This window comes from Thunnus maccoyii, chromosome 4, assembly GCF_910596095.1.
Source record: "Thunnus maccoyii chromosome 4, fThuMac1.1, whole genome shotgun sequence".
NCBI classification, from domain to species: domain Eukaryota; kingdom Metazoa; phylum Chordata; class Actinopteri; order Scombriformes; family Scombridae; genus Thunnus; species Thunnus maccoyii.
This window is the reverse complement of record NC_056536.1, coordinates 29,329,608-29,348,897: the sequence shown is the minus strand read 5'-3', so window position 1 is coordinate 29,348,897 and position 19,290 is coordinate 29,329,608. Positions and strand designations below refer to the sequence as shown.

The window sequence follows — 19,290 nt, the reverse complement described above, 5'->3', positions numbered from 1 at the left end:
ATGGAAAACACATGAAACCAGCATTTGGAAAAAAGAGGAGTGAAGCGGTCATTGTGTTGTTTTGTACCTGTAGCATGTTGCCTTGTTCGGTGCAGTGATGACAGAGTGGTTTCATGCCTGGATGAACAGCGTCTAGAAAGAGCTTTGAGACAGACAAATCTCTATACGTCAAGTTTATTTTACAGCATTTTATTCATTTAAAGAGGGCAAAGTGATTTCACTCTACATTTGGGCTTTTGAAATAATGATTTAATCGTGTATTCTTGTGAAAACGTTCCTGGTCTCTATGTAAATGTTAGTAAAGTAAGTTAGCAAGTGACCAAACAGACTATATATAGTAGTGAAGAGTGGAGCTGCAGGACACATACTTATGGAAGTATGTAGGTAGGCTGCCAGGTATTTGGAATGACATTACAATCAAGCCATGCATTGTCTAAAGTGGAAATGTCTTGACCTGTGTAATGTGCAACTGTAGCATATTCATCCATCTACAATCCACTAAATGTGGGAATATGATTTTGATGTGCGATGCTTTTATTTATATTTCATTTATGTAGTTTTTCTTGCAGTTTTGCGTAAAAGTTTATTAGTAAGACATCAAACACACAAAAAAGTGGAAACACTGTGTGCGAGCAAGGTGACACAGATAGATAGATAGATAGATAGATAGATAGATAGATAGATAGATAGATAGATAGATAGATAGATAGATAGATATAGTAGATGTATGCATGAAAAATCATATAGTCATATAGTTGCTGTTGTCTGCTATCTAGTGGCACAATAGGAACATTGCAAGATTGGTAAACATTAAACTTTACCTGTATGGCCACACTGCCACCTGTTGGACTAAAGTATGTTTTTATAAAAAATACACTGACTGAACATGAGAATGAGGTGTGTGACTTTGGTGTTATTGTGAACAGGACGTTACAAATAACTGTAAAATCCTACTTAAATTAAACAGAGAATACCTACAGTACAGGTACAACACAAAGTACTACACAGATATATGCAATGTTTTCCCATCAAAGCTGGTTAGTTTTTACATAGTTTGTAGTTACTTTTACACCACATTTCTTCATATCATTCATTTTACGATTTTATTACAAAATGGTTAAAAAAAAACTAACTGTCATATGTAAGTTTTAGGTAGTTTAATGAATGTGTGACGGTGCAGGTTGTCCAGACACACAATACTATCAGTACTACCTACTGCACAAAGGTTTCATGACTTCCACTTTCAGTTATGCAGCTAGCTACTATTTAGTATCTTTTACTTTAATAACTTAATGTTTTTTTTGCAGTAGGTGTTATATACACACAATAATACATAATATATACAGTTTAATATTTAAATGTTTTGTTTATTTACACCTTCCAACACAATCATACTGGGCAAAGTAGTCTGTAGACACATATAAATAGAAAGAGTTGTGGTGATGGACATAAACATTTAGGATAATTCCTGTTTATTTCAACCAGATGTATTTCCCATAACTCTGGGCATTGTGGTTTTATGGGTCATGGTTACTTTGCACTTACCAGCTCCAATTAAACATGACTTTATATGAATCATTCCACAGATTTGTCTCTGAGTATGAATGTAAAACGTGAAAGCTGGATGAGGCTCAGCAACTTCCCCCTGAATCTGTATGACGGAGCTGGAAAGAGTAAAATCATTATGACCCAGAGAGTCACAAAGGCCACATTTAATGGGAAACACAGCAAGCTGAAATAAAACTGGTCCAAAAGTCCCCACAGTATTCATCAGAAGTGCTCTTGTACTGCTGCTGCTGCTGCTGATACACTGACATTTCCCGGCGGGGCATCAATAAAGTGTTTTATTGTGTTTGGTGCATTGGAGGCAGCTGCAAAAATCCCCCATAAACCTTCTGACCGCAAACAGTCGTTCAGGTTTATGTTTCGTTCATTTCATATGGGAGGTAAAGATGGAAAAGGTTTAACTACAGATATATATATTTTTTATTTTAACTACATCATATCCATTAAATTTGGGTTTAATTACACTGAACGGGGGTCTGTGGCTGATGTGAAGGATCCATATTCCTGTAGTTTTATGACACTTCTGTGTTAAGTACCAGGTCACATATACAGGAGCTTTCAGACAAATCCCAGATTGAGACTTGGATGTTGACGTGAACGATATTTAAAAGTCTGAAGCTCATAACTACGATAACTCCGATATCACTTGAACGCCGCATTACTCACCAACAGCTACCTGGCGGAAGGATACCGCTGAACTCTCACACTAACTTAATTGCTGTTGATTAAAGTTAGTGTTAGCTGGTGTGTCGCTGCGCTAACTATCCACCAGCTGAAGGATTGATGACTGAAGTGCCTGAGAATCTACCTGTCGGCTCAGGTGAGTGTGAGTCATCATGACATACAACTAAGAAAGTTGCTTCAACATGAATTGCACAATGCGGTAAGAAGATTTATGTCTTGTCCAGACAAGAGCGTGAGTCAGTCCTCACCTGAGATGTACCTGTCAGAGTCTAAAGACCTGTTTGTTCGTTCACTTCTTTAGAAGAAATAAAGCCTGATAAGAGGATTTTGTTTTCATCACAGCTGAATTGCTGCCAGAGTAAATGTATTTTTGGCTGTAGTGTGAGTTTATATGGTCCTGGTTAATATCAGGTTCATATCAGGAAGGAGGCAAACTGTGAGGACAAAGTTCAGAATAGCAGGTGACAAAATAACAGCAACACCTGTGCAGAGCAGGTCAGTGTCTCAGTTTTTGTCTGAGGTACTTCAGTGGTTTAGTTTTGTGCTTCCATAAAGTTGGAGAACTTGCAAGGAGCAGATTCACAGTTTTCTGGATTGTTTGAGTACATTCTTAGAGACAAAAGGCCCAGTTTTGAGAAAATGTGACACAAACACCAAACCTGTATCCCAGTTTGTGAAAATAAGCACATGGATGCTCCAAAAGATCCTTGAGACCCCTCATACAGTCAACATCCTGGTGTCTTCAAAAGGAATCAGATCTGCAATGATTAGTCGATTAATTGATCAGTTGATTGACAGAAAATTTTTGGCATTTTTTTTAAAAGAAAAAAGGCCCAATTGCTCTCCTTCCAGCTTCTTTAATGTGAATATTTTCTGGTTCCTTCAGTTTTCTATGACAGTAAACTGAGTATCTTTAAGTTATGGACTGTTGGTCGGGACAAAACAAGACATTATAGGTTGCATCTTGGGTTTTGGGAAACAGTGATCAACATTTTTCACCATTTTCACATATTTTAGACCAAATAACTAATCGATTAATTGAGAATAATCAATAATGAAAATAATTGTTAGTTGCAGCCATAGAGATGCAAAATACCAACTTTCTTTTCAACACATCACATCATAAGTTCAAATCTGCAGTCGTTTAGTGGAGAAAAACCAAACTAAACACACAATTAACAAAATATTCCATAATCGTTGTAACCTGATTTTATCATTTTTAAGGAAAAATGCCAAATATTTATTGTTTGCAGCCTCTGAGATGTGATTATTTTAAGCTTTTTTTTGTGTCATACGTGATTAAACTGATTTATCTTTGGGTTTTGGACTGTTGGACTGTAACATTTTTACCAATAAAACCAGTAAGGAATCCCCCTTTTAAATCATATCCCAGCTTGTAGATGTTACAACATGAACCGGGGTTTTTACAAAAGTCTCTTTTACAAACATGACGGTAATCTTCCTGCCTCATGTTTACTTTGTCTAAACCTGCGACTCCTTTTTACCTTTTAATTTCAACCCAGAACCCACAGAATATAAAAATAAACTTTACTGATAAAACAGGAGGAAGTTTTCCAGTAATCAGAGTAAACAGCAAGCAAGAGCCGCACTGGACAGATTACTAGATAAGATTGGCCGGTTACATATTTGTGAGGAAATGCCAGTAGTCAGTATCTTTTTGAGTGTTTGTTTTAAACGCGATGGAGGCGAGCAGCAGTTTATCTGAGCTCTGAAACAGGTTTTTGTGTTTTTAGCACATGAATGCTCATGAATAAAACACAGGACTCGTCATTTCTACTGAGTCACAACACAAACGCTGATCTGTGCTGATGATTTCATATCTGAGGAGCGTGAATGAGTACGCGGCATGTGTGTGTGTGTTTATCTTTGTAGTTTTATTGTGTGACCTGTAGCAGCAGAATGACTTTATACAGTATAGCCTACATGTAGCAGGGTCGTACAGGATAAAGGAGGTAATGGACTATGAAGTGTGTGTGTCACGGGGGACTATAATAACCTCACAGTTTATAATTCTTTTATATCGCTGATAGTCTCTGCGTTGTGTTGTGATGATGATGATGATGATGATGATGATGATGGACTAACAGCTGACAGTTACTGTTGACTCCAATGAAGACACCCAGACGCTCCGATGTCGATTCAACGATGACTGTTTATTGCTTACAAGCACTTCAGGATCTGGGGGATACAAGCCCGGTCTCACTAAAACAATTTAATATAAATAAAATCATAATCAAAGGAAACTTACAATACTAATAAATGATTTCTGTGATGAAGCTTAATAACCATTAAATGACAAATTACAGGGCCGACGGTCTAAATTTGACCAGGATCAAAAACTCACTATATTACAGATTACACAAAGACACTATTGATACAGATGAATCAGTTCACATAGATAATCACTCTGTCAATATATTTATAATTAGTAATTAATTGTCTCTCAGATCAGCTTTACATTATTATTTACAGGTTTCCATTTAACAGCTGGGGGATACAAGCCCGGTCTGACTTGTTCCCACGGTGACGGGCTTTATAGCTGCATCGTTACCTTGGATACTGTCTAGCCAAGTATTAAATATGAAATCTAAGATGACAGTGTAAAAATGTGAAAATAACACAAATATGTACACATTACAACTATTAAATAAACTGACAAAATTATATTCTATATTACAAGATGTTGCGATTAGACAGATTTAAAGGCCAACTGTTGTATTTAACATGCAAGAGGCAGATGTTACATGTACAAACCAGGACGCTACATGTGCTCTGCGGTTAAGACAGTTCATCAGAGTGAGACTGGATATCTGAAACCACTTCTCTACACTCTACATGCTCTTCCTCCTCGGCTTAAGTACTGACATTTGAGAAAAAAGAGAAACAGAGACATGTCTAAAAAAAAAAACCCCCCTAAGACCATCTGAAATACTGCAAGTGAAAATGAAACTAACTTTAGCCCTTAACATGAAATTCTCTGGAATCCTGAGCGCCATTGTTGGGAATTTCTGAGGTGAGATAAGGCCATCCGCTCTCTCCACAGCCGTCATGTGTTTGGGATTAGACGGACTCACTGTTGGAGATGTGACGCTGATGGAGCTGAAAGTCTCTAAGGGCCACCATGAAGCTGGAATCCAGTTATCCCAGAGGGCCTCAGTGTTGGCGTACCAGCTCAAAATGTAGTAAAGAGGACGAATCTGTACTGTGAGGACAGTGAAATGATTAGGAAATGACTCGGAAACTGTTTTTGATAAGATATTAATAGTTTATGTGATTTTTCTGGCAGAAATGTCAAATATTTCACGGTTCTTGCTGCTCTTTGTTATCTTCAATTATAGTAAAGTGTTGACTGAGGACTGTCGGTCAGATAAAACAAGACAACATGAAGACATTATCATGACTCTGGAAACCATGATTGACATTTTTAAGTATGTTTTGAAGCTTTATAGACCAAACAATTAATTGATTGATTGAAAAAATAGTCAGCAGATTAATCGATAATGAAAATAATCATTAGTGGCAGCTTTGTAGTAAAAATACTACAAGTAAAATCACTTTACTGGTTCTAAATGTTTCTTGAAGTGTTATTTCAACAATCCAAGTTGTGGGTGAAAGTGTGTGTTGCGAAACTTAACAAGAAGGGAACAGCAACCGAACTAAAAACCAAAACTCTGTTGTTGTTGTTTCCATAAACAATAAGTTCTAAATAGAAGATGAGAACCAGACAAAGTCTCATCTCAAAACTGAAAGTATCTTCATAATCTTGAAGACAAACAGATCGTATAGTTTAATGATTCTCAAGTCTGTAGTTTAATCAGTTTTATTAGGCTATATTTCATTTTTATTGTTTGTTTTCGACCTTATGTGAACTATCTTGAGCTGCGTTTCATGTATGAAAGGTGCCATACAGATAAAATGTATTATTATTATTATTATTATTATTATTATTGCTACTAATGAAGATAATGAAATGAAATCTATTGCTAATAAGGAAATTAAGTAAACAGTCTAATATCATATATAACATATCAAGTCAATATTTCATGTGAAAATGTTCAATAGTCGCTCATGATCAATGTTTTAAAGCACTAAGAAGGAAAAATAAAGTAAATTTACAAATCAGTCGTCATGTGCAGCTGTCCACCAGGTGTGTATTAGACGACACTTCATCTCCTTTTTAGGAATGAAATGAGACAATCTGATTATTTTCTCAATTAATTGATTGGTTGTTTTGTTCGAAAGTTCAGAAAATAATGTCAAATGTCTAGTTTTGTCTCGACTAACAGTCCAGACCCTGAAGATATTCAGTTTAATGTCACAGAAAACTAAAGAAACCAGAAATTATTCACATCTGAGAAGCTGGAATCAGAGAATTTCCTCTTTTAAGAACGACGGTGATTGTTTTAATAGCAACGAATCAATTAATCAGCTAATCGTTGCGGCTCTACTTCAGAGGTTATTTTTTTCTTTCTCTTTTCAAAAAAAAAAAAAAAAACCTTTTTATCTCGAAGCAACATCTCCTCTCCTCCCCCCTCCTGCTTTCAGAGGAGTCAGCCAGGATTGTGAATGAGTCACATCCTCTAAACCTTTGACATTGTGAGAAAGTGGGCAGCCAGGAGTCAGCTCAGCTTCCAGGAATCCAGCGTGGGATTCCCCCTCTCCTCCCCCTCCTCCTCCCCCTCCTCCTCCTCCTCCTCTATCTCCTCTTCTACCATGTTGTTCATTACCCTCAGGATAGTCATCACACATACCTTCAGGTGCCTTTGTAGTCACTGAGGAGGAGGAGGAGGTGGGGGGAGCTTGTACCTGTCAGGTGGAGGTGAATGCTGCTTCGTTATTGGCTGAGAGGAGTCAAATAGGAGCGGTGCGACTCCTCCTACTTCCCTGTCGACTCAAAAGCACTTGTGGAAGCGGCCGGGGAGTGAAAAGAGGAGGAAATAACGCTGGTAGTGCACAACTGAAACACAGAAGAGTGTAAAACAGCAGATAGTAGCAGGTAGGTGTTGTTATATTTAAAATAATTGAAGAAGCTGAAGTTGTTTTTCTTCAGTTTTTAGACTTTAAAATGTAGGAAAAATGTCCAGTTAAGCTGTTTGAAACTTTGAGCTTCTTTACCGTGTGTTTCTGTTTGAAGTTTGAATCACTCATGAATTCTTTTGATGTTTTAAAAAGTGAAATTAAACCCTCAAGGCACCTCCTCCTCCTCTTCTTCTTCTTCTTTTTCTTGTTTTAACCTCAGGATGTGTTGCAGGCTGTTTGGTAATCCTGGACTCTTTTTTTTTTTTTTTTTTTTTGCCTTTGACACTGGACTTTAAAACCCAGCTTTGCATCAGTTTTACATGCTGCTTTGTTTGTAATCTAAATCTCCTGACAGAGCTGACCTGAAGTGTCGCCCGGACACAGTCTGTCGCTGCTCATCCTTCTTCACTGGTGTTTGATCTGGTAGGAGAGTTTAGTGATCCTGACCTGAGCACAGTGATAATGTCACTTTTTTTAATATTTAGCTTCTGTTTGTCAAATAATCAAAGAAAGAAATGCAGATTATTCTCTTGCTACGGCTTTGATAATGTGAGGATTTGCTGCTTTTCTCTTCTTCTTTTTTTTGTAATCTTTGAGCTTTTGGCTTTTAGTCAGACAAAATAAATAATTTTGAAGTTGAATGAACACTCACAGTTTCGCAACGGGCTGACATTTTATAAACTAAACAAATCGATAGTGAAAATAACCAAACGTTTGGCCTTGAATCACCAGATAAGAACAGAAGTGGAATAATTCAGTTCATTCAGTTTATTTAAGTGCAATTCTTAAATAAGCTCCTCAAAACTGTACTAAAGTATTTACATTTTATGCTACTTTATACTTGCTACTGTACTACTGCGTTTCTGGAGGAATTACTGTACTTTTTACTTCACGTCATTTATTTGACAGCTATAGATACTAGTTACTTTGCAGATAAATGTTTTATACGTACAACATTTGATAAATTTATAAAAATATGCATTATTGGCGACAGATTAAGTGTAAAACCAAGTGTGTCAGTCCAGGAAGGTGTTTTGCCTTCACCAGCTGCTGACACAGCTTTAATCCATCTTGTCATATTGTCATATCTCTGAACTCTGCTGGAGGGATGGAAACTATTCTCACAAAACATATCCCCATATTTGGGTGTTTTTGACGATGGCGGTGTTGTCTGACACATTGTTGAAATATCCAACTGGTGTTCAGTTGTGTTTGAGATGCGGAGGCCACAGCACATGATTCACATCTCTTTCATACACATCAAAACATTCAGTGAGCCCTCCGGTCCCGTAGGGAAGCATCAGCATGTTTTCTCCTTTTTTAATTTGTCACCTGTCTGTCTATGAACCTGCGGCTGCAACGGTTACTCGATTAGTCATATCTATTATAATAATCAAGCATTTTGAGTCATTTCTTTGTCATTCCAGCTTTGGTTTGTGGACTGTTGGTCGGGACAAAACAAGACCTTTAAGGTTGCATCTTGGACTTTGGGAAACAGTGATCAACATTTTATAGACCGAAATTGATTGATCGAGAAAATAAGCGACAGATTAATTGATAATTAAGACGATTGTCAGCTGCAACCTTGTATAAACCCAACAGTATAAGTTGTTAAACTAAGTAGGGCTGCAACTAACGATTATTTTCAATTAATCTGACAATTTCTTTCTCGATTAATAATTTGGTTTATAAAATGTCAGAAAACAGTGAAACATATCCATCACATTTTACCAGAGGCCAAGACGACATCTTTAAAATGTCTTGTTTTGTCCGACCAACAGTCTACAACCCAAAGATTTTCCTTTCACAGTGATATAAAACAGAAGAAAGCAGCAAATCCTCACAAAGGAGAAACTGGAACCAGAGAATCAAGTTTGGTTCGAAAATGACAACTAACAACTAAACAACTAATCGCTTAATCCACTAAACCCTTGATTAGATTAAAAAGATGCTTACCTGTAAATATGACATACTCTAAATGGGGCTAATTTTTATAATTACTTACTTTTGATACTTTAAATGCAGGACTTTAACTTGTAATTGAGGTTTTTTTGTCATTGTGGGACTCTTTGACCGCTGCATTAGAGAACTTTCTCAACTCGAGAGTCACAGTTCCTAAAAATTCTCATGGCTGTAGAAATTAATGAGCCAGTCCTAATTAGGCAACATCCCACAATAGCCCACCTGCTGGACGGCGTCGAGCTGATGAGTCGAGGGCCGGGAGGCTCTGCCGTCACCGGCCTCATTGTTTAATTCAGCCAGAGCGTGTATAACTCACAGATGACAGTTATTTACAGCGAGCTGACGGTGCCGCCGCGTGTGTCTGCTTGCTTCAGCCTCGAGGCTGCAGAGTTGCAGAAGAGGCGAACAGGTAGAGACTTGTATCTGTGTGTGTGTGTGTTGTGAAAGTGTGTGTGTGTGTATACAACAGCGCTTTTGTGTGATGCAGGCGTATCAGTTGTCTTGTCTGCTGCTAGTCGCCCCGAAGGCTCAGTTAGAGTGGTGTCACACAGGGAACAGATGGTCAATGGCTGTGTGATGCACTCTATTGACTGTCTGGGGCTGCAGTGGTAACACGCTGTCAAATGTGTGGTCTGACTAAATATATTGATTTATGGGTGAGGTTTTGTGCTGATATAAAAGCAGAACTGGCATCTCTGATCTGATCTAAAGCCTTTTGACGTGGAAGATGTATGAAGCAAAGGCATTTTATTTAGCAGAGAGAAGGGTGTTTATAGAAAATTTAAATGCACAGGAAGGGTGTTTTCTTTCTGCTCAGACAAACTGAGCAGCAGAAATGCAGAAGATAAGGAAGTAGAAGCAAGAGCTTATTCGCCTGTTTTCTTTTTATTCGGCTAAACATCTTTTTTTTCTTCTTGTTTTTTTTATTGTTTCTTCCCGTTTCTCAGAGTTACGACTTGTGTTCCTGGAAAGGTGACAATCAGATCGATCGCACAGCAAAGATGGCCTCCGTCGCTCCGTTCACCCGCAGGCAGTGGGCATCCCAGTCGCTGAGGGTCACCGCCAAGGAGATGTCCATCGTCACCGCCAGGGGTAAAAACAACGCCATCGCAGAGCGCTTCTCTAAGTAAGTCACTTCTCTCTGCCTCTGGCTTCGACCGTGAGTTTAATAATTCACCAGCAGCCACTCAGCTGTCTTGTTTTTTTGTTTTTTTTTCTCTTCTGTCTCTGATCAGGAACGAGGCCTTGACACACTTTCTTACCACTCAGCTGTTTTCAGTTTCCTCTTTTCTGTAAAATTGTGATTTTTATCACATCGTCAGCTCTGACCAGTAACTCCACTTGTGTCATTTCTCTCACAGACGTATTAGTGAGTATAAAACTAAGGTGAATTCCTTTTATGGAAGTGCACTAACATCCAGGGTTTCCCCCCTTCACCCTTTTAAGCGCAACATATCAGGTTGCTCAACTGTGAGTTGAGACGGCGGCCGCATGTTAGGATGTTTCCTCTCTGCATTTACTCCATATGACCAGCAGGAGTTAGTACAGCTCTGTGCCTGTGGGTTGAGGAATGCGGTGTACAACTGTAACAGCTCACCAGTACTTTCATTATTGTCTCATAGTGATGAGAGTAAGTTTGACAGATGGTGAGGACATCATCATCATCTGGCTCTGTCAAGGAAGTGAAGCGAACATCCCTTTAAATGTTTTGGAGAACCGAAAACTGATATTTTTCATATAAGATTTTGAGCAGATGTTCAATATTTTCATTCCAAACATCTATTTATGTTTCCCCAAGAATAATAATCTTGGATTTACAGATGTTACAACACTGTTGTTCATAGCAACTTGCATTTAAAGTACCTACAGTAGGAAAAATGGGTACATCCAAAATTGGGAGTGTATCTCTTTTTAAACTAAAAACATATTCAGGACAAATGTTTTGCAGTTGGTTACTTGTTTTTGATGGAGTTCATTAGGAGTGGAAAACTTTTAAAACAGTATTTAGATCTTAAGACTTTACTGAAATATTTCACTGATGCACAGCTGCCTTTTAGTTGATTAGCAGCTGCTTAATAGGAAATGTTAATCCATCAAATGTTTACAGTTGTACTGTAAGAAAGACATGACGTTTGGCCTTTTCAATAAGAATATAATTGCATCAAATAAGGCAAGTTTTTTTTGTATAGTTCAGGAACATGTTAATTCAAAGTGTTTTACATAAAACATAAAAGGCATGAAGACAAAATGTAAAGGAAACATAAGACATTACATAACAACACATTTACATAAGAATTTAAGGGTAAATAGAAATAACTCATCACTCATTACACATCATTATTTGCAATTTTACATTTGCCCATTACATTCTGGTCAATATTTTGTACATTTCACCAGCTCTTTTCACTTAGAATATATTTTATTCTTGAATTATACATTTTATTCATATATTTATATCATTTGTCTTTTCTGGTAGTTGTATTTTTCTCCTAACTTCTGTTTTTTTGATTGTTATGCACCACAACACCATGGGAAATTCCTTTTTTGTGCAATCCTACTTGACAATGAACCTGTTTCTGATTCAGTGCAGCTGCCGTGCGATATATGAATAAACAGCCCCAAATTTGATTTAATGAAAGGCAGCAGCGAACCCTGATTTAAAACAGTTGAGAGTAGCAGCAGACCTCAAGCTTTCTGGGAGTTTATTCCAGTTTGGTGGCGTGTCTGAACTCTGCTTCTCTCTCTAAAATAATATAATAATAATAAAATAAACAAATTAAGTAAATATAATATGCAAAGAAGTCCATCTTATATCCGGAACAAGAGTCAATGGTAGTGGCTCTTTGAGGCTGCACTTTGAGCTAAATGCTAATGTTAGCATGCTAACATGCTCACAGTAACAATGCTGATGTTTATCAGGTATAATGTTTACCATGTTTACCATCTTAGTTAAGCATATTTGCATGATGATGATGATGATGATGAGGAAAAGTCAGAGTTATTACAGTTCATCCTGAGGAGGACATGAATGTTTGTTTGACACTGATAGTGTTGCTAATATCAAAAAAGGCTGATTACAGTATAATGTAATACATATTTTCATGTCATGTTATATTTATTATAATAGCAATTAATACAATGTCGAATGTATTATGTCATAATTAAATGAAAAACACATGTTAAATGACAGTTAATGTAGCCATTTCTTATTGTGAAACGACCTTTTCATGCAACGTTAATTAAATCTTCCGTAGTTTTAAAGCCAATGTGGACAAAATGCTGAATCCGCTAAAATCCCTCCTGTGTCTCCTCTGTGGGCTGAAGATTTTTTTTTTTATCCAGGTTTATGCAACACATAATGTCATCTAATGTTTTTGGAGAGGATCAGGGACATTTGATGGTTATTTCCAGAGTGTGTACAGCGGGGTAGGGCAAGACCAGATGCTTCTGCTTCTTACTGTGTCACAGTTTATGATGATTGTGCGACTATAAATGTCTCTCGTTCACCGTCTGTCCCCCAACTCGTCCTCAGGTACCAGATGGCAGCAGAGGAGGGAAATGCAGAGAATAAGAAAAAGGTAGGTACCAGACTCGATGTGAAATATGTCTCGTCTGCTCACACACCACATGCTGCTGCTCTCACACTGTTGCACATTAACAGCTGTGCTGCCACACCTGTAGATCCACATGTTGCAGTTAAACACAGCTGCTGCTGCTTCTGGATGTTTTGGTGCCGCTCAGGGGATTGATCCTTTCACAGCCAAATGACTTCATTACATTTTTATGTTAAAGGAGACATATCATCCTTTTTGCATTTTTCTTTTCTGTTATGATGTCGGTTGTTTAACATGTTCAAAGTTCTGAAACTTGATTTGAGCGTGTGTAAAAGTCAGGGCTTCAACCCGCTCTGAACGCTCCATTTGCAACGTTACCTCTACTTCCTCCTTCTGATGATGTCAGATCGTTCACACATGCCCACAACCGACCTCCCATTGATGGCCTTTGTTGCTAAAGTTGTGTTGTCTACTCACATATTTCATATCAGATTGGAGCTCAAACATACGGATGTATTGAAGTGATGAAGTTTCAATGTCGGGTAAAGACTGAGAGAAAAAAGCAGTGAAATTAGACTATAACTGTTTGTTTGATTGACAGAAAATGAATCTGTAAATATTTTACTATAACTTTTGTGACAGTCAACTGAATATCTTTTAGATTCTGGACTGTTATCAGACAAAATAAGCTATTTGAAGACTTCACTTTGACTTTCTGATAGATAAAATCCTCTTCAGGCACGAAAAACACTTAGAAAACATCACATTATATTTACGTCTCACCTGATGTCTCATCAGCTGATCTAAGTGGAAAGCCATTGGCTGTAACCCCGGGCAACCACAGGCGTGTCATCAAAAGACAATGAAAGTGATCATCGTTTACAGGTGTCAACAATTTGAACGCAATAACTAACAGAACAGACAGAAAACTATTTTGAAGACAGTCAAAAAATAAAATAAAACGTTGTAGGAGCAGAAAACAGTGTATTCTGATAGATGGTTTAACATTTTCCTTCTTTTTTTGTGCCATCAGTTACTTCCTGGTTGTTTTTAATAATAATAATAACTTTATTTGTATAGCACCTTTCATACAAGAAATGCAGCTCAAAGTGCTTTACATGATAAGAACATAAAAGCATTGATAATGAAGCACATTTTGGCCACACATTTTCTTTAATGAAGATATTGTGTCTTTTTATGTTGATTCCTTATACATCACAGGCTTTTCTTCATCACTCATGAATATTCTGTAGCTTCTATGATCCTCTCTCGGTAGAAGAAGTAAAAAAAAAAAAAAAAAAAAAGGGACACGAGACAAGAGAGGCAGATAAAGGTGTTGCTGCCAGATCCAATCCCTTAAAATAAACATCAGATATAATTACGAGTCAAAAAGGCTTTTCAGAAGATTCTTATTTACGCAGGTTTAGTCGCTGTGTAGCTCTTTGTGAAAAGTTCTGAAAAGCCCACCGTTCAGGTTTCTAGCACTCTCTCTCTCTCTCTCTCTCTCTCTCTCCTTTTTTACCTTTTTCTCATTTCCTGGACTTATTTTCCCTCTTTTCCCTCACTGACTGTCTCTGTTTCTGATTTTCTCTCCCTCTCCGCCCCCTCACCCCGTCACCCCCTTCACTCCCTCTCTGTTTCCTCCCCTCTATGTCTCTCTCTCTCTCTCTCTCTCTCTCTCTCTCTCTCTCTCTGGTGTAGGGGGTGGGCTAGTTACTTCATGCTGCTCTGATCACTTCTCAAGACTCTCACATCTGGGACAGCTTGTAGCATTTCCAGGGGGGGTGTCCAGCAGACACACTGACACACACACACACACACACAAACACACAACGGCGAGCGGACGGCCCGGTTCATCAGCTTCTCTCTCAGGTTTTTACTCTCTACTTTGGCAAAAAGAAGAATTTTTTTTTTTCCAGCTCTGTTGCTTTCTGTTCTGTATCCAGCAGATCTAAGTTGCATGCTGAGTTTCTTTGTCTTTTTTTTTTCTGTGCAGTTGTTTCTGTTTCCTTTCTTTACTTTTCTCTTTTTAACATAGCTGAGAGAATGTTGTGGGTTCGCTTGCACGAATGCTGACTTGTACTTGTGTGTGGACAGTGTTTATATTTTTAGTGTTTTTTAAGCTTCATTCAGCAGTTCAGGTGGCGGAAATCCAACACTTGTGGAATTCATTGAGCAAACTGAACTAAGGACAGATTTATAGGGGAGCTAACATCCTTCAGTGTGTGTGTGCGTCTTCTCCAAAGGTTCAGAAATAGTGAGTCATCATATTTGTGTGGCAGAGAGTTAAAATGTGTGTATCCTGTTTTCTTACTAATCTGTTTGAATGCATCCAAAGTTATGTGCATGTAAACTCTGTTGATGAGCGTCTCTTATTCTGTATCTGCATGATAGATTGTGATTAGTGGATTCATTATTATTATAATGATTATAAGTCGTTAAATATTTGACTATAATTCATGTGTTAACTGAATATCTTTTGGTTTGTGGAGCGTTGAGACAAAATAAGAAATTAGAAGACTTCGCTTTGAGTTTCAGGGATATTGTGGTGTGCATGTAGACGAGCAATGAATCGATTGATCATGAAAAACGATCAGATTAATAAGAAAGATAAGTTAGTTGCAGCCGTATAACAGATGTGAGTCCAGTTGTATTTGCAGATATTTCTAGTTGAATGTAGAAACTAGAACTAGATGAGTCGAGTTTCCATGATGACTCAAACAAATGCTGATTATTGTTTGCAACTGTTTGTTTTGATCACTGATTACAGATTAGTCCTTTTTCAAGGAAAAATGCCAAACACTCTCTAGTTCCAGCTTCTCAAATATGAGAATTTGCAGCTTTTCTTTGTATATATATGATAGTTAACACAGTATCTTTGGGTTTTATATGTTGTGTTTATATATATGTTGTATGTTTTATATGTTTATATGTTGCTCAGGGAAATTTAAAGGGGCATTTTCACAATTTTGTGACATTTTGTAGCCCGAACGATTAATAAATCAGAAAATAATGAGAAGATTAATTGACGATTGCAGTGATTCTTGCAAATATTTCTTGTTGAATGTGTGTTTTATAGTTGTCCTGACACATAAACTCCAACAACACTGGATGGAAGCTGAAGCATTTGTGTTTTTTCAGTCTTAATACATGTCTGAAGTTATTGTCACTGACATAAAATCAGTAAGAGGTCTCGTCTAACGTCAGAGTCAGTGTTGGACCGAGCCTGAGGATCAGGGTTTAAATGCATGTCGGGTCTCAGACTAAGTGAAAAACCGCTGAATGCTTATGTTTCTCTGTAGGTGGTGGAGCCTCTACCCTCGACCCTGGTCTCTGGGAATCTGAGTGTTTTAAAGAAACGCTGGGAACAACAACAGCAGCCGTCCAGCCCCAGAGTCCAACCTCAGGCCGCAGCCTGCAGCCCCGCCGACCCTCAGGCCCACATCAGTCGCTCGGCAGGTCCCAAAGTGAGACACACGTCACCGATCAAGACCCAGCCTGACACCCTGAGAGCCCTGCAGGACCAGGATACTGAGCCGGAGACGCAGGCCGGTGAATCCTACTTCAACCAGCTCCAGTCTGCTCAACCTGACGATCTGACAGACATGGAGGCGAAGCCCGGCAGAGATTCAGCAGAGCGGGAGGGAGCAGTGGCGGAAGTGCCCGAATGCGAGAAGCCCAGCGTCCCCCTCAACAGCCTGAAGATGATGTTTGAGAAGGGAGAGAACCTGAGAGATAAGGTGAGTCTCCCTCTCGGTGACGGTTTGTTGTCACATCTTACTGCACACATGAGGGAAGATTGATTTAAGCAGGATTTCCATTAGTTCCATCATAAATGTTTCACAGTATGGAGTTAAAGATGAATGAGGTGTGATGTGGGGCTGATCGATTTTTGTTTGCCTGAACAAACCTGAAGAAAGTAGAATCTGGAAACTGTTCAGTCGACTCCCGACGCTTCGAGTCTCGTAACCAGAGATGAAACCTCATCAACAAACACAAACCAGTGCAGAGTCATTTCAGTTTTCCTCTTGATGACTGTTAAAGTCATGACAAGATAGTCAGAGACAGCCTGTAGCCAATAAAAGACTCAAAACAGATAATGTAGCAGCTAACATCTACGTTACTTACTTACAAACATTTTTTTACACACTTCACACATCGTGCAAAAACAAAAATTCAAAATAATCAATTAATTCAATATATCTTCCAGCTTTAGTGCCAGTTTCAAGTCTTAAGAGTCTGAAACTTTAGTTCAGACACAACAAGATCAGGATTCGTCTTAGTTCGAGTAAAAAAAAAAAAAAAAGTCTGCTTGTTCTCAAAGAGGTCAGATCCCCTCGGTGCTGTCATGCTGTTAGTCACATGGTGCAGCTTCACTTCACCATCCTTCATATCCGCACACACACACACATTCGAGCACACACACACACACACACACACACACTCAGCTGACTAGCACATCCTCCGGGCTAGCATCAGTAGCGCCTGGAGCTCCACTTCATGCTTGCCGGACAACTTATTGTTATTTGTGGAGCATAAAAGTGGAGACATTAAATCCAGTCATGCATTTCCTCGAGGCATGTTAAATGTAAAGTGCTTATAGTTGAGGTGTGGCATGTTAACAACAGCCATGCTGTGTTTCTTTAGCACAAAGCATCTATTTATAACAGAAAGAGAGCATAACAAGTCATTATGTGGCTTTAAGAGGCATAATGGTGCTTCAGTATTCACTCTGTTTAAAGTTAACAACTTGTAAAACATCACTGACCTACAATCAGCAGGACCCAATCAATTTACTTCTAATGTGGGATGTATTTGTGTTTTGTATTCGGCCTGCTGCACTATACTGTACATGATCGATCAGAAAAACGTCAGCACAGTCTTTAAAGCTAATCAATATTTTTATATTAACAAAGGATCACATGACTACTTTTATGTGAAATGGGTCACAGATATTTATCACCCAACTCTGCAGTTCCTCTCAACTCTACGGAGCATTTTAGCTTCTTTCAGCTCATTGTTTTGGTTCACTCTCAGCGCTCTCATGGCGTCGTCTACAGCTGCAGCAGGCAGCTGTTTTCAGAGTAAAAGCTCTGAAAACTCACGTACGCTACCTGCTCAGCACCAAACAGCAAACAGACACAGTTAGCTGTAGACTAGCTGGTGAACGTAGTGGAGCATTTAGCAGCTAAAGAGCCAGATATTTCCCTCAGGAATTGGTGGAGACTAAAAACAGAGCTAAAAGAGAGCGAATATTGGACTTATATTCACCAAATGGACAGAAACATGTTAATGTTGCTCTGTAATTGAGCTGCAACGAGTAGTCGATTAATCGATTAGTTGATTGAAAGACAACTGTTTTGATAATTGATTAATCAGTCATTTTTCAAGCAAAAATACCTAAACTTTGCTCGCTCTAGATTCTGAATTATGATGATTTGTTGCTTGTTTTTATCATATATGATGGCAAATAAAATATGTTTTGATTTTTGTACTGTTGGTCGGACAAAACAAGCAGTTTAAGGACGTCACTTTGATCTCTGGGTTGTTTTAATGGATGTTTTTCACTTCTTTTTGACTTTTTATAGACTAAACAATGAATTGATTAACCAAGAACATAATCGCCAAATATATAATGAAATGATAATGAAAATAATCGTTAGTTGCAGCTTCAGTGGCCAAAAACTTCAGTGAATGCAGGTTTCAACCAGTTTGAAAACCACATTTGTCAAATCAGTTGTTGACTATGACAGAACGCTCACGCTTACGTTTGTTGCGTAAGTTTGTTGCCAAACTAAACCAACCAACTGTGTTCAGAATATCTGGCTGGAGAAATATCAGATAACAACGCAGACACGGCTCATTGCTACTGTCAGTTAGCGACTAGCTGGTGAGCATAGTGGAGCATAAAGCTACATACTTTTCTCTGGAGTTAGCGGAGACTAAAACAGGGTGAATGTTGCACAAACTCAACTCCAAACTGCACCATTCCTGCTGGATGTATAAATAAGCAATCATATTCTATTAAGTTCAAAATATCAACTTAAAACATCAGTGTTTACAGTTTGTTTCCACCTCAGTGTTGATTTTGGTCTTTTTATGGGATTTGATGGTTAAAAAGAAAAGCACAGAATATCACCAGCGTTATCCTTTTAAACCTGAGAGGATTTTTGTTGAGATTTTATGGGATCCAACACTAACAAAGGAGCGGTTCTTGGCAAAAAACGACCTGTAGTCAGACAACTAAAATGTGCCTTTCTAACAAAGATTTAGTTTTTCCACCGTGTTCAGCTCAACACTGACCTCCTGCAGTATGTGGGCTTTTAAAAAAAAAAAAAAAAAGTGAGATCAAGGAGCGTTACGGGAAGTTGGAAGGATTTTGGAGAGTCTCTTTTAATTGCATGCTGCATAGTTTGTCTAACCAAAAGGAGGAATTGTTTGAGGAAATCCTCAAGCCGTCATACAAGATCTATACACTTCTATA

At 38.3% G+C, this 19,290-nt stretch overlaps 1 protein-coding gene across 6 annotated transcripts in view; it reads left to right on the top strand.

The window, feature by feature from the left end:
* The first annotated feature begins 2,225 nt into the window (after positions 1 to 2,225).
* Positions 2,226 to 19,290, top strand: part of lima1a (LIM domain and actin binding 1a) — a 30,904-nt gene continuing 13,839 nt past the window's right edge. The window contains exons 1-4 of one of the 6 annotated variants that reach the window (XM_042408143.1): positions 2,226 to 2,386; positions 10,200 to 10,378; positions 12,785 to 12,830; positions 16,109 to 16,546. In XM_042408143.1, the coding sequence (XP_042264077.1) occupies positions 10,254 to 10,378; positions 12,785 to 12,830; positions 16,109 to 16,546 (609 nt within the window). In that variant the 5' untranslated portion in view covers positions 2,226 to 2,386; positions 10,200 to 10,253. The other 5 variants (XM_042408138.1, XM_042408142.1, XM_042408139.1 and 2 more) reach the window with 5 other exon arrangements.